At 45.1% G+C, this 16,433-nt stretch overlaps 1 protein-coding gene across 2 annotated transcripts in view; it reads left to right on the plus strand.

Moving 5' to 3' along the window:
* The window catches only part of TMEM150C (transmembrane protein 150C), a 101,637-nt gene that overhangs the window by 38,017 nt on the left and 47,187 nt on the right, over positions 1-16,433 (plus strand). For both annotated transcript variants that reach the window (XM_029600016.1, XM_029600026.1), the window contains one exon: positions 11,238-11,394. In XM_029600016.1, the coding sequence (XP_029455876.1) occupies positions 11,331-11,394 (64 nt within the window). In that variant the 5' untranslated portion in view covers positions 11,238-11,330. The remainder of the gene's footprint in view (positions 1-11,237; positions 11,395-16,433) is intronic.

The raw sequence follows: 16,433 nt of genomic DNA on the forward strand, positions 1-16,433 counted from the left end.
CAGCTGTAGTCATCTCCCTGCCCCCTAGGCAGAGCCTTTTAGTCTTTCTATTTTGTGGAACTATGTGGTCATGATATCAGCTTGCTCTCTCTCTCTCTCTCTCTCACAGCTACTGGTGTGACAATTCTGAAGCTGCAGCAGCTGTTTTTACTTATGGAGCCTTTGTTTACTTTTTTCCTTCCTTCCGTTATGGTGTTTATTTTGTTTTTATCCCTTTTTTTCAAGCCTCTATGCCAGATGCATGACGGGCACTGTACCAGCAGTTTTTTCTTTATTCTCCTTAATCAATAATGCTGTACTTGGCAGCTTATTTGTGTTGACCTCTCCTCTAATTTGTCTGTTTTGTGCCTTTGTCAGCTGCCTTGTGAGTATGCAGTCTGAGTGTGGTCAGACTAGGCCTCTGGGCGTGGGGATTTAGCTGAATTCCCATCCAGGCAGGACTTCCATGAAGATTCATTTGGCCACAGAGCATTGACAGAGGCTCAGACAGTGAAGAAATCGAAGACTAGACTATTTCATGGGGAGGAGAACTCATCTTCACTACATTCCTGGGAACTAGTCTCCATGGGCCCAAGTTAATCTACATCTCTGGTGCCCTGGATGACGTAGCCTCCCCTCCTGCTTGTCAGCTTGCTCTGATAGTCTCCTTGGAAGAAAGAGTGAGCATGAACCTGGACAATCAGCTTTGCTGCTACATCAACGGTGCCATTCCCAAAATCAGTTGCCCGTGCACATCCATGCCAGAGCACCCATGGTAAGATGCTGGAGTGTTATGGATGCTGTGGAGCGCTATGGCTGCCATCAAGCACCATTGATACCATGGATGCTGTCAGGTGCCGTGAATGCCATCTAACTCCAGGGATTCCCTCAATGTCATAGAGTGTCATGGGCACCATCGACACCATTACATAGAAGCATAGAAATGATGGCAGAAAAGGACCAAATGGTCCATCCAGTCTGCTCAGCAAACTTATGGTAGTATCTGCTGCGCCATGTAGGATACCCCCATGCTTATCAGTTTCCCAGACCGTAAAAGTCAGGGCCCTCAATGGTTGTTGTTTGAATCCAGTTCCCAGTTACGCCATTCTGTTGAAGCAGAGAGCAGTGTTGGAGTTGCAACAAAGTATCAGGCTTGTTGATTAAGGGTAGTAGCCTTTGCATTAGCAAGAAACCCCTATGCATTCTTTTCTTCATTTCCATCCTAAGAACATAAGAAATTGCCATTCTGGGTCAATCCAAGGGTCCATCAAGCCCAGCATCCTATTTCCAACAGAGGCAAAACCAGGCCACAAGAATCTGGCAAGTACCCAAACATCAAGAAGATACCATGCTACTGATGCAATTAATAGCAGTGGCTAGTCCCTAAGTAAACTTGGTTAATAGCAGTTAATGGACTTCTCCTCCAAGAACTTATCCAAACCTTTTTTGAACCCAGCTACACTAACTGCACTAACCACATTCTCTGTCAGTAAATTCTAGAGCTTAATTTTGCGTTGAGTGTAAAAGAATTGTCTCCGCTTAGTCTTAAGTGATCCACTGTTTATCCCATGCCCCTTTGAATTCTTTCAGTGTTCATCTTCCTCGCCTCCTCCGGAAGGGATTTCCAGGCATCCACCACCCTCTCCATGAAGAAATATTTCCTGATGTTGGCTCTGAGTTGTCCTCCCTAGAGTTTCAATTCATGACTCCTGGTTCTACTGATTTCTTTCTAATTGAAAAGATTTGTCAAATGTGCATTACTAAAACCTTTCAGGTATCTGAAGGTCTGTATCATATCTCCCCAGCACCTCCTGTCTTCCAGGGTATACATTTTCAGATTCTTTAGCCTCTCCTTATAGGTCTTCTCATGCAGACCCCACACAATTTTGGTCGCTCTTCTCTGGACCGCCTCCATCCTTACTTTGTCCCCTTTGAGATATGGACTCCAGAATTGAACATAGTACGCTAAGTGAGGCCTCACTAAGGACCTGTACAAGGGCATTATCAACTCCTTTTTCTTAATGGTTATTCCCCTTTCTATGCAGCCCAGCATTTTTCTAGCTGTAGCTATCGCCTTGTCACATTGCTTTGCCATCTCCAGACACTATTAACTCCAAGATCCTTTCTTGATCTGTGCACATCAATTTTCCACCCCCCATCACATATACCTCTTTTTGATTACCAGGTGCATGACTCTACCCTTCTTGGCATTGAATCCCAGCTGCCAAATCTTTGACCACTCTTCCAGCTTGGTTAAATCCCTTTTCATTCTTTCTACTCCTTCAGGCATGTCTACTTTATTGCAGATCTTAGTATCATCCGCAAATAGACAAATTTCACCTTTTATCCATTCTACAATTTCGCTCAAAAGATATTGAATAGAACCGGTCCCAAAACTGAACCCTGTGGCATGCCACTTAACATGGTTCTCTCTTCAGAGTAGGTTCCATTTACCATTACACTCTCTCCTATCAGTCAACCAGCTTGTAATCCACACTACCACCTTGGGACTCACTCCCAAGCTTCTTCATTTCATTCACAAGCCTCCTGTGTGGGACCGTATCAAAAGCTTTGCTGAAATCCAAGTAGATCATATCGAGCGCTCTTCATCGATCCAATTCCTAGTCACCCAATCAAAAAAAATCTATCAGATTTGTCTGACAGGACCTTCCCCTGAGGAGTCCATGCTGCCTCGGACCAGCAACCCACCTGATTGTAGATAGTTCACTATCCTTTCCTTCTGCAGAGTCTCCATTAATTTTCCCACCACAGAGATGAGGCTAACCAGTCTGTAATTTCCGGCCTCCTCTCTGCTTCCACTCTTCTGCAGCAGGACCACCACTTCTCTTCTTCAATCCTATGGCACCACACCCGTTTCCAGGAATCTATTGAACAGGTCCTTCAGTGGACCCGCCAGCACATTTCTGAGCTCTCTCAGTATCCTGGGGTGTATCTCATCCGGCCCCATGACCTTGTCCACTTTGTTTGCCTAGCTCCTCATATGCATTCTCTTCTGTAAACAGTTTCATCTACTCCATCCTCATCTACAGTCTTATTAACCAGCAACGGTCCTTCTCCAGGGTCTTCTTTAGTGAATACTGAATTTAAAACGGAGAAAGTTCTTTTTTACTCAACGCACAATTAAACTCTGGAATTTGTTGCCAGAGGATGTGGTTAGTGCAGTTAGTATAGCTGTGTTTAAAAAAGGATTGGATAAGTTCTTGGAGGAGAAGTCCATTACCTGCTATTAAGTTCACTTAGAGAATAGCCACTGCCATTAGCAATGGTTACATGGAATAGACTTAGTTTTTGGGTACTTGCCAGGTTCTTATGGCCTGGATTGGCCACTGTTGGAAACAGGATGCTTGCCTTGATGGACCCTTGGTCTGACCCAGTATGGCATTTTCTTATGTTCTTAAGTTGGCGTATAAATTATTCTCTCTCAGACGTAGTAGTACGGTGTGGACATCTCGGCGGTGGGCACTCAGTGTTTGGGAAAAGATCAGTATGTCTTCTAAATACACAACTACACAGGTGTAAAGTCATGAAAGATATCATTGACTATTTTCTGGAAAACTACTGGGGTGCTGCAAAACCCAAAGGGCATAACTAGATACTTATAGCGTCCATCGCGAGTGTTAAATGCAATTTTCCACTCATCACCAGCCTTGATATGAATAAAGTTGTAAGCATCTCTAAGGTCCAGCTTTGTGAAAATCTTCACGTCTTGAAGGTAGTCAAAGAGTTCTGTTATTAGCAGTAAGGAATAACGGTCCTTCTTTGTAATTTTGTTCAGGTCATGGTAGTCTATGCATGGCCTGAGGGATCCGTCTTTCTTCACAACAAAGAAAAACCCAGTTCCCGCTAAGGAAGAAGGACAGATTAATCCACATTCCAAGTTTTCGCGGATGTAAATGGTCATGGCTTGAGTCTTGGGGAACAACAAAAGCTAAAACCTTTTACACTAGGCTTTGGTCTCTGGAAGGAGCTCAATCACGCAGTCATAAGTGCAGTGAGGCGGTAAAGTCTCAGTGTTTTTCTTCAAGAAGATATCTTCAAATTCTGTGTACTGCAGAAATTATGCAAAAGAGTATCCCCATGTTCCCAGAGGGGAGAGGGCCAGGCTAGGGCTGTTCCATTCAATAGAGACAGGATATATGTCATCTTTGTCTGGTCATCAGGGAACAATGGTGCCTGTAGAGAAAAGTGCATATGGCGCTGATTCAGGAATCCATGGCATCGCCTGGGGTCCCTGCCATACTGGGGTGGAGCTGGTAGCATATCCAGAGACAGGCGGTGTTCAAGAATACCTGAGGTAGGCAGTGGTCAGTGGCAGGTGGCGGTCAAGCTTATCCAGAAGTCAGGCTGAGGTAAATACCAGGTATCCATCTGAAGGGAATGGTGGGATGGATAGGCAGGGTAGGAAGGCGAAGAGAAGAACAGGTGAGCAGCGAGGGAGACATAAAGAACTGAGGAACTGAAGATAAAGACGCTGGAACTGAAGAACTGTAGACTGGGACGCTGGAGCAACACACACTACTACAAGAGTAGGGAGACCTGTTGCTGAGGCAAGGATGTGAAGGTCTGGAGGACCTTTTATAGGCCTAACTGCATGAAGTCATCAAGCCGTGCCGTGGGGCTTTTCCTGCCACGGGCTCTTTAAATTCATCATCGTTGGCCGCACACATGCCTAAGGGGAAGCATAACAACAGGGAGTCAGCAGCTTCTGGCTGCGAGGCAAGTCGGCAGCACTTGCCACGAAGAGGAGCGGGTTCTGCTGTGGAGAGGAATGGTGTCTGCTGCAAGAGTGCATCGCTGTGACCAGGGCCCGGCTTGAGAGGTGGCGGTTCGCGGGGATAGCCCATGGACCCCCAAACTTAACAATTACGGTATACTCTAAGAGGGAATGATATTTACTGTAACCAAAGTAAGAAATTGTGGGAGCTTTATTTAGGTACTTAAATGTTAGATTTCTTCTTGAATAATTAAGGATTATATTGTATTTCTTATATCATGTACCAAGATTGCTTACCAAGGTTATTCTTGTGAAATGTAGAAAAAAAAAAAAAAAGAAATTGTGGGAGCTGCCTCGGCATCCTCTTTGAATCCTTTTACTTCTCTACACATATCTAAAACTCTAACACATACTGTTTCTTTCTCTGTAACATCACCAAAACCCTTTCCTTCCTTTCTGAACACATTACCAGAATCGTTATCCACTCTCTCATCTCCTCCTGTTTAGACTATTGCAACCTGCACTTCACAGATCTTCTATTGAGCCATCTCTCTCCACTATAATCCAACCTAAATTCAGCTGTGAGACTTTTTTCTTCCGCCAGTCACTGCACCCATATAACCCCTCTTCTCAAGCCACTGCTTTGGCTCCCTATCCGTTCCTGCATACAGTTCAAGCTTCTCTTACTCACCTACGGGCTGATACAGTAAAGTCCGTGGGAGAGCGGACGAACACCCGCTCTCCCGGTGCGCGCGATTCTCTATTTAAATTAGGTGACGCGGTAGATCCGGGTAAAAGGAGGCGCTAGGGACACTAGCGCGTCCCTAGCGCCTCCTTTTTGACAGGAGCGGCGGCTGTCAGAGGGTTTGACAGCCGACGCTCAATTTTGCCGGCGTCGGTTCTCGAGCCCGCTGACAGCCACGGGCTCGGAAACCGAACGCCGGCAAAATTGAGCGTCCGGTTTTCGGCCTGACAGCCGTGGGCCAAATTCAAATTTTTTTTTTTTTTTACTTTTTTTACTTTTCGGGACCTCCGACTTAATATTGCTATGATATTAAGTCGGAGGGTGCACAGAAAAGCAGTTTTTACTGCTTTTCTGTGCACTTTCCCGGCGCTGGAAGAAATTAGCGCCGACCTTAGGGTCGGCACTAATTTCTGAAAGTAAAATGTGCGACTTGGCTGCACATTTTACATTCTGTATCCCGCGCGCATACCTAATAGGGCCATCAACATGCATTTGCATGTTGAGGGCGCTATTAGGTGCCGCGGGTTGGACGCGCATTTTCCTCCCCTTACTGAATAAGGGGTAAGGGAAAACGTGCGTCCAAGAGCAGGCTGTACTGTATCGGCCTGCTACAAAAGCCTTCAGTCTGCATCTCCTCACTACGTCTCCTCTCTTATCTTTCAGGCAAGTCACTCCCAGCTATGCCCTTCTCTACCGCCTACTCACAACTCTGTGCTTTCTACTTGTCTGCACCATGTGTTGGAATATTCTTCCTAAGCTGGTGCGCTATGTACCCTCTCTGGCCTTATTGAAATCCAGTCTAAAAACTCCTTTTGAGGCTGCTTTGAAACCCTAACCCCTGATTATTTCGCTTACAGCCTCATTAATTTTTAACCATTTTCTTAATGATTGAAATTCCAAAGTCTCTCTTGCCTTGTATATTTGTCTTGATCAGATTTAAGCTCTACCGAGAAGGGACTGTCTTTATTATGTGTGCTGTTGCATACATCAAGTAGCGCTATAGAAGTGCTAAGTTTTTGTACTTTCCAGGTTCTTATGGCCTGGATTGGCCACTGTTGGAAACAGGATGCTGGGCTTGATGGGACCCTTGGTCTGACCCAGTATGGCATGTTCTTAAGTAGTAGTAGTCACTTTTGAGGCTCCAGTTTAAATATGGTCACCAGTGCCTTATTCAGGTTGTTCCAGTTCATCTGCACACTTCTCCTGCATTATGAAAAGTGAATGCTTACTTGGCTGGAGAACAGGGCTGAAGAGGGAAGTCCGGGGAGATGTAATGAGCAAAGTCAGAGAAAGAAGCCTGGAAGCAAACACTTTAAAATTAAAAATGGAAAAAATATATGGAAAACATTTAAGGGTGGGGATAGACATGTTGGGTCCCTTGTTTTCTGGATGCTCTAAAAGGCACTGTATCTTAAGTCATTGCAATGACATCTTAAGCAAAATTATTTGGATAGTTAAGACAACTTCAGAGAAACCAGTTGTATTCTGACTCTCTCTTTTTTTTTTTTTTTTTTTTTTTTTTAAAATCTTCCTCTGGACAAATAATTTCTTAATGAAGGGACTGGAAGTGGGTTGGAAGAAAACAGTTTAAAAGCAGCTCCACAAATCCAGGTTCAGGAATGTGTGTGTGTATAAGGGAGGGAGAGAAAGGGAACTCTGATACATGCCTCACTAACCAAAGGAACCAGAAGGAGCTGAGGAGTTTCCAAGATAACAGTTCTATAAAGTAGAACTGAATGAATGTTTGGGGAAACACTTTGTCACTTTGGGCTTGATTTAAAGGGTTTTCTTTTGTTTTTGTTTTTTTTTAAATCCCCATTCTATGTGTATGGGGGATAAAAGCTTAGTAAATCAAGTTAGAGTAAATCTGAGAGTTGTCCTAGAATCATGTTAGGGTGCTGTCATTTTTTTCTTGCATTTTAGTCAAAGGGGTTTCCCCCTTGAAATGCGAGATGTCTTCTGTGTTCGGTTCCGTATTTTGTCAGTCGTGTTTGTTTTGTATGTATTTTTATTCTGCCTTTCAGTCACTTCAAAACAGATTTTATCCCTATCCTCAGAGGGCTCACAATCTAAGTTTTGTACCTCAGACAATGAATGATAAAATATTGCTCAAGGAGCAGTAGTGGGATTTGAACCCTGATTTATGCTGATTCATAGCCTGCAGCTCTAAACCATTAGGCTACACTCCACCAGTAGACAGCCCCCAGATGGAGTTTATCATGCTAGAGGAAAGCATTTCCTGTTATTTCAGCTTATACTGCTTTGTTACTACAGTACTTACATACATACTTAAGATGCCTGTCCTAAACAATACTGAATTAACTGTTTTAGCACTACCTAGACACTGCAAATAACGGAGGGGGAGGGGGAGCTGACAGAGCATGCCTTAAAGTACATTGTACTGAGGAATTGATTTATGACTGTTGCCTGCTTCCCTTGTTTGCATTTCATCCTGTGAATGTACTCTTGGCTCTCATAGTGCCTATTGTCTGTGCATTTTTTTTCTTTCTGTTATTAAAAATTTGGGGTATGCCAGAAGTGTAAACCTTCCTTAGCACTTCCTATTGTGTAGTAGGGCAAATAACTCTGGCAGATTTTTGTCCAGGCCTTGTTCTGGCCTAACACCGTGATTTCACTTTCCTGAGGCCAGGACCAGTTTAACCATCAGACAGACTCTGAAATCATTTAGGGTGCCCACTATGGGAGAGATGGGGAGAGCAGTAGAGACCAGTAGCAGGATTGTTCTGGGAGGGGTGATGACGGGGGTGTGGGGGGGGGGGGGGGGTCGTCGTGACTGTTGAGTTTAATTATCAAAATCTTGGCGCAGGGAAGATGGATGGGGGTTGGTCTGTGGGCCTGAAAGTTGATTTTGGGGGCTGGGGGAGGGGGGGAGAGCCTCAAAAGACCCTACCTGAGGCTCCATTTCTGCATAACATTGCATTACTGGGCGCATTTACCTTGCTGCAACAAGTTAGAACCTTTTAGCTCCTGTGACCGATTTAACAATCGGTAATGTGCACAGCTTGCAATAAAGCAATACGTGTTCTACACCTCTCTTAGCAATGACATCCCAACATATACTTCGCATGGCAGTTGCTGCTGCTGCCTGGAAAAGCTTGCAGTTAACATTTTACTGCATTGTACCTCTGTGAATCTGTTGCAAGTGTTGCAGATACTGGTTTGCCTGGAATCAGGGAAGTGCCTTGCTGAAAATATTGCTCAATGTTGTGCTGCATCAGTCGTATGAACCTCCACACTCATGCCACACTCTGCTGCCACACTGAATTGCCATGTAAGATATGGGTAGCCATCTGGAATTCACTACTACCATATCTTTGGAGAAGGTGGGGAACCCAGCAGCTTTCGGAAGGCAGTTATTGTAAAGAAAAATTTTTAAAAGCCACCTTGGGCCGGCCTGGTGGCTCAGGCCATGGGGCTGTACACTGCAGTGCAGCAGACCTGGGTTCAAATCTTCCGTCCACCAAGGCAGCTGGGGTCGCTTATACTGTGGAAGTGACACAGCAGATCCTGGGGAGGGAAGGTGACTGCTAGTACAATGGTGGCTCCTATCAGCTATAAGGCATGGCACCGAGGGATCATCTCAGAATAGACATCCTTCCAGCTCTTGGGGTCAGTGGAGGTTCCTGGTTCTCCCCAGGCAATGTCATCTGGGATGGAGGGCCCAAAGAGGAAAAGGGCATGGGAGGAGGTACTTCAACGTGACAAAATTCAAAAGCTGATCAAGATGAAATGCTCCTCTGTGCGGTTTACATGGTAACTTACATACTAGACGCAAGACCAGTTGGCTCATCCAGTCGGCCCAGTTATTCTGGCTGCACTGCTAAGGATATACCCCAGTTGCCAGCAATAGATGCTTGATTACTGGTAGGACACTGCTTCTTATCCAAGTGAGTTTTGTTGTCTTTCTCGTTGATTCTCTACTGTCCTGGGTAGATGAGCATACAATTTCCCATACGTGATCCAACCTCCAGCTCTTTTCACCCCCCCATGTCTTTCCAAGCTTTATAATAAGCTAACCGGCTGCCAAACCTAACGAGGCTGTGACCCTAACGTCCAGCTGCCTAGGTCTCTTTGGCCTTGCTGAACACTATCTAGCTACCACCAACCTGCCATCATTGACCAGATTAGTTTCTGGGGAGTTATAGCCTGCTAGCTAGAGCTATGCACCCCTCAAAAGAAGAAAATAACTTTTTGTATATGTAACTGTTATAAAAGTAACTTTCTTCATAGCTAGGGGCTTGGCATTCTCCAGGATGTCTCTTCACCTCTCCTTGGTAATGCTCTGATGATCCCCTCTCTCCTTACCTGTTCTTGAGAGCTGTCTGCTCCCACTTTTTAATCCTAACTGGATCCCACAGAGGCCTACAAGGTGAATAAATTGGTTTTGTTTCTAAAATGTTGTCCTTTTTAGGTATTTGTCACTGATTCCTCGGTATACCATACCACCAAATCTCATTTAATTACTACATCTGATTAACATAGCTGGATTTAAAAAAGCTGTGGACAAATTCCTGGAGGAAAAATCCGTAAAACGTTATTAACCTGTTAGACTTGAAGAAAGCCTCAGCTTATCCCTGGGCAATAGCAACATAGAATCTATCTATTTGGGATCCTGCCAAGTACTTGGGATCTGGATTGACTGCTGTGGGAAACAGGATACTGGGCTTCATGGTCTCTTGGTTCTTGTGGCCCTCTATTGTATGCTTGAAAAATTATACCCATATTTGAATGGTGTTAACTTGCATAATACCTAATGTTCCAATCAAACTTATGCTTCTGGGTCCAGAGAGGAGGTGGCATGTTATGTACAGTGGTTCCCAACCTGTCCTGGGGGCCCACCAGCCAGTCGGGTGTTCAGGATATCCACAATGAATATGCATGAGTTCATTGTGGATGTCCTGAAAACCCGACAGGCTGGTGGGCCCCCAGGACAGGGTTGGGGACCACTGATTTTGTGGATGACCTGTAGGTTAGGGTATGTTCAAAGTTATCTAGTTTTGTTATACTGTGCTTAGTAGTAAAGAGCCTTTTTGCAGGATACAAAACCTTGCTTTTCTGCCTCTTAATCAGCTACTAATCTCATCTGAACTTTATGTAATCTCTGTCCTGGGAAATTTTCATTTATTTGTTAAACTTTGTATAGATTGCTAAATTGTTAAAAAAAAAACCAACAAAAAAAACTTAAGCAGGCTACAGCAATAATGTTGATTGTGTGTATCATATTATTTAATACTTTCTGTTCGAGTCACTGAAAAAAAAAGGTTTATTGCTGAGAGAGATTTTTTTCCCTAAGTTTGTGAAAAAATAAGTGCTTTTATGAGACATTTTTTAAACTAAATGTAAAATGTAATGTTAAAATAAATCATATATTTCCAGAGTTATTTTGTAGTATTGGATATGTTAGATCAAGGTCCAGAAAGACCCCAAAATCCTACCAGTGTTAATTTTGAGGTACAAATGACCCCAAACAATATTAATGGTTTTCTTATGATAGATAATGAGGACTAAAATGTTTTTTACTTTTGAGAATGTATAGCACTAGAATTTTTTGTACTATATACTAATAAGAGGAGATGGGTTTGCTAGTTTTTGAGTTGGTCAAACTGAAGGACCTCTTTAAATAAATGGACCCAGCTAGCCATGCTAGTTATATAAGTGGAAGCATGTTTGGGGCAGTTACAATTGCAGAATGTTGACGTTAATAGAGATTTTGCTTATGTCTGTTCAGTTTGGCTGATGATGATTTTTCTCTGTCAGGAAAGGACAGTGACTTCTTCTCCTAAGGAGGTGATCACGAGTCTGGGAGAAGGTCAGACAAAAAGTGAAACCATCTCTTGAGTTGTCTCTGGTATGATGCCGGAAGAAGCAATTGCTAGGAGATGCCTGGGCTATCGCAGCAAGTGCACTGATTTGGGTTAGTATGTCTCTAGATTCTTTCTTTGCAGTTCAAACGTGTTGTGGCCTGAAACGTCTTTTGTTCATTAGTATTATATAAGCTAAACAGAATTTGTTCCCTAAAGCTGTGTTTAGAATAATGTTATGGCAATACCATAAAACACACATAAAGGTCAGGAGGTGGTCATGGCTAGAATGGCCACCTTAGATGAGCGGTGCTGCCGATACAAATGATAGGGGAACAAAGAAACGTTCATTATATTTTATTCTAAAAAATATAATACCTCAGAAGATTGCAGGAGGCCCTGGCGCTTCTTTTCATGTTTCCCGGTACCCTCAGCATTCTCTCCTCGTGTTTTTCTCCCCTAAAATCTTCTCCCTCCATTGCCTCTGCAGTTTTGTTTCACCATATGCCGTTTGCTATTATAGCTCTTAGCCTTTCCCTGTGTATGTATTCTACAGATTTTCCCTTTCAAAGTAACTTCCCTCCTTCCGAAACATTTTCTCTCCCATGCGTCTTCCCCCCCTGCTGTCTTGATTCTATGTACCTTCTTCCAGAAATCTGTTCGGTACATCCTAGTCCCCATTATGTAACTTTCCCAGCTGTGGAGCTAACTTTGGTTTCTCTGCCTTATTAATCTTCCTCCTTTTCCCTCTTCCCTGCTGTTCTCTGACTTTTACCCTCTATTTCTCTCTCTCCCCTTTTCTTGCTGTCCTCCCAGTGGATACTTGGCCCTCTGTGCACATCGTCCTGGCACCCGTTCTGACCCTCCTCCTCTTCAACGTGTTCTACCTGATTCTCATTCATGAAATCTTTTCTGATGCCAGGGCCAAAGGGTGCTGAGTAATGCTTCACAAACCATCCATAACTCACTGTGTTTTAAGTAATAACCATCATTTGTCCATTAACATAGCCTATAACTATGTGAATGAATTTCCAAGGGTATTTTTCTGTTTGCTTTTTGTTTTGGGTTTTTTTTTATCCAGACCACACTGTTAACCACAGAATGCTGGGATATGAGCTTAGGTTTTGTTACCCTGGCCCTTCAAGTCTTTTAGGAAGGACAGGAACAGAAAGCTAAAACAATAGTTTCAGGTTAAGTCACAGGTAATGCAAAAATCAACTTATCATACCATTGCTGTAAACATAGGGGTTCATATTCAAAGATATTTAGCTGGATAATTTGTGAGTTATCTGACTAAATGCTGACTTTTGAATGTTTTGGGGACTTAGCTAAATTTTAGCTGGATAATGTAGAGGGTGTTCTGGGGCGGAGCTATGTTATTCAGCTAACTTAGCCAAATAACTTCGGATGTGCCTCACAGCAGTCCTAAAGTCAGTATAGCCGGTTAAGTGGCACAGTGTTTTAAATAAGAAAAGAAAAAAAAAGTGAAGTACGGGCCTGTGACCCGATTCCCCAACCCCTACCCAATATATAAGAAAGGGGCCTTGTCAGGCTGAGCCCCTCAGTCCTCTACTTGTAAACTTAAACACATGCCAATCTGTGCTCAACTCCTACCCCCGCCCCAGTTGCTGAAAATGACATAGCAAAGCCCCCTTGTCTCCCACCTACCTAGTACCTCAAGAAAACAGTACACTGACTGCTCCCAGCAGCAGGAAGTAGGGGGTGGGAGGAAGGAAGAGGGGATTTCATATGTAATGGTTTTTAATATAATATATTCCAGTATACTCACTCGGATAACTTTAAACCTAATGGGCGATATTCATACCTGGGAACTCTCCAGAACTCTAATGGAATTGCTGGGTCTCCGGGTGCCCTGTTAGTGAAGCAGCCAGCTTAGAAAGCATCTGATTGGCTTACACTGGCCAATCGCCTCCTTCCTTTTCTCTGCCTCCTTTCTTCTTCCTGAGCCTGCAGACCAATGCTGACAGGCAGGAAGGGAGAAGGCCTCCGATTGGCCTGTGAGAACAGGAAGAAGGGAAGAGGCCAATAGCAGAAGTAGCAGTAGAAGTAGAAGCAGCAGTAGAACCCAGGTTGCCCTACTGGTAAGTTTAGGTTGGGAGAAATAGCCAGTGAGGGGGGGTATTTGTGCATTTGTGTTTGTATATAGATATGAGGGGGCATGTGAGTGTGTATGTATGTGCATGGGGGAAGGAATATATCAAGGAGGGGAAAGAGCATGTCTGAGAGTGTCTGTGTTTTGTGTAGGTGGAAGAGAAGTGAAAGTGTGAATGAACATCGGGGTGAGTGGGCTTGAGTGTGTGTATGTGTAAGAGGGAGAGAAGTGAGTGAGCATGTATGTGAGAGGGGTGTGTATGTGGGAAAATGAGAGGAGTAAAGCTGTAAGTGAGCATGAGGAATGAGAGCATCTAAGAATGACCAAGTGTGTGGAAAGTGATCATGAACATATGAGTGTTAATGTGTGTGTGTCACATGAGTAAGTTTGTGCACATCCAGTCCTGCTTCCACTGCAGCTTTATCTGATCTGGTTGTTAATGGTGGTATTCATGTTTTTACTCTGTATAAAGTTCTTTGTTTTCTGTTATACTGCCAACTGGTGATCGGCCTGCATGTTCACTGTTTTTCCTGTATTCAGTTCAGGTGACTCTAAAGAATTAACCTCTGACTTGAAAGCAGGGTTTTTCCTCATGCCTTCTGTCTGCTCTGTCCTATCCAGTTTGTGTGATTCGGCAGCTAATCTGGCCAGTCCTTCAGAATAATCCCGTCTTTATTTCTGTGGCCCAGAGCACGTTGGTCGCTATTGTCTCCAGTTTATGCAGAGTAAGGTTTTATTTGTTTTGCCTGTTAAAGTTTGGAGTTGAAGAAAGGGCCTCCTCTGTCAGTGAATAAAGACAGAAGGGCCCTCAGTGCCTAGATCTGGGGATTTGCACAGACCTCACCCGCGTAGGCCCCACGGGGGCCTCAGCGAGGAGGAGGGTCCCTATGATCCATGGGGAGATGACTATTCTGAGTCTTCCTCCAAGATATCGGACGATCCTCTCTCTGAGCCTTCGCCCCCAGAGGAAAGGCGTCAGTCTTCCCCCAGAGGGACCTCTCCTTCACGGGCTTTGTACTGTCCATGGCCGAGGCTATCCCTTTCCAGCTTCTCACGGAGGAGGATGCGCTGCATAAGATGTTTTAGCTCCTCCAATTTATCGATGCCCTGAAGGAGATAGTGGCTGTTCCCATCCACGATATTTTTAAGGATCTCCTTCTTTGGATGTGGGAACACCTGATATCCATTGCCCCAGTAAGTTCCTCAGAAAGGAAAAGTTCAAAATGGTTTCTGTGGGTACTCTGATCCCCCTGCTCAAAAAAGAGGGACTGGCTGTGCTCCCTCGGCCTCAAGGATGCTTACTCCCACATTATAATATTCCCCACAGACAGGAAGTAGCTGTGCTTTGTGGTGGGGAAGGTGCACTACCACTGCAGAGTGCTGCCATTTGGATTGGCCTCAGCCCCTCACGTCTTCACCCAATGCCTGGCAGTGGTGGCAGCGCACCTCAGTCGCCTCGCAGTACACGTCTTTCCTTATCTAAATGACTGGCTGGTCAAAAGCGATTCCCAAGCAGGAGCGCTGGATGCTTTGACCCTGATCATGCGGGCGCTGCAGTCTCTGGGGTTCATTATCATTTACCCGAAATTCCAACTCTGCCCGTCTCCCCAGCTGGACTTTATAGGAGCCGGGCTGGACATGGCTCAGGCAAAAGTGTTCTTGCCCCGCGAACAAGCCCTTGCCCTGTCTTCACTGGCAACCTTGGCGTTCAACAGTCAGTGCGTAAGTGCTCGCCTACTGCTTCACTGTTGGGCCACATGGCAGCTTCTGTTCATGTTACCCCATTAACCCACCTCTTCATGCGCAGAGCACAATGGACATTGCAGTCCCAATGGCAGCAGGCATCCCAGGACCTCAAGGCCCATGTCTCCATCACGCCACCTCTGAGGGTCTCTCTATCCTGGTGGGAGAATCTCTCCAACCTAGAGCGGGGGATCCCCTTCCAGGCTGTCTCATCTCAAATAGTGCTTACAACCAATGCCTTCTCCCAGGGCTGGGGGGCCCATGTGGACAACCTCCACACACAGGGTCAGTGGATAGCTCAGGAAGCACTGTGTCAGATAAACTTCTTGGAGCTTCGGGCAATTTGTTACGCACTTTGGGCAATCTGAGACCGCTTGTCCCACAAAACAGTCCTGATCCGAATGGACAATGAGGTTGTGATGTGATACGTCAGCAAGCAGGAAGGCATGGGGTTGTTCCTTCTCTGCGAGGAGGCTGTGCAGATGTGGCTCTATTGCAAGGGATAGATGGGCTCTATTGCAAGGGATGTCTCTATGAGCAATGTACCCGCCTGGGACCCTGAATATGCTGGCAGACCGTCTAAGCCACTTTTTCAACCGCATGAGTGATGACTGAACCCGAAAGTGGCAGCCTGAATCTTCTGCCTGTGGGGAACTCCAGATGTGCACCTGTTCACCTCCCTATTCAACTGCAAGGTGAGCAATTTTTGCTCCCTGTTCAGGACAGATGGCCATCCGCCCTCCGACACCTTCATCTTTCATTGGGGCACAGGTCTCCTGTATGTGTACCCCCCTCTTCTGTTTCTCAAGAAAACTTTCCTAATAGTGCCGCACTGGCCCAGGCAAGTCTGGTTTCCCCTCTTCCAGGACCTGTCGATCAGGGAGCCCATCCACCTGGGGACTGCGCCCAATCTGATAACACAGAACCAGGGCACTCTGCGCCATCTGAACCTCCAAGTGTTAGCCTTGACAGCTTGGATATTGAGCGCCTAGTCCTTCAGCCCCTGGATCTCTCAGAAAATGTCACCCAGGTGCTGGTAGTTTCCAGGAAGCCTTCCACTAGGATGTTTTACACATTGAAGTGGAAGAGGTTCTTGGTGTGGTGTGTGGAGAATGGATTAGATCCATTTACATGCCCAATTCCTAGATTATTGGACTACTTGTGGCACCTTTCCAAGGCCAGGCTTAAAACCACCTCGGTCAGAGTCCATCTGAGCATGATTAGTGCTTACCATCAGGGTGTTGCAGGCACACCCATCTCAGTCCAGCTTATCGTAGGTCGCTTTATGCGGGGCCT

The sequence above is a fragment of the Rhinatrema bivittatum genome, chromosome 1 (assembly GCF_901001135.1).
Source record: "Rhinatrema bivittatum chromosome 1, aRhiBiv1.1, whole genome shotgun sequence".
NCBI classification, from domain to species: Eukaryota; Metazoa; Chordata; class Amphibia; order Gymnophiona; family Rhinatrematidae; genus Rhinatrema; species Rhinatrema bivittatum.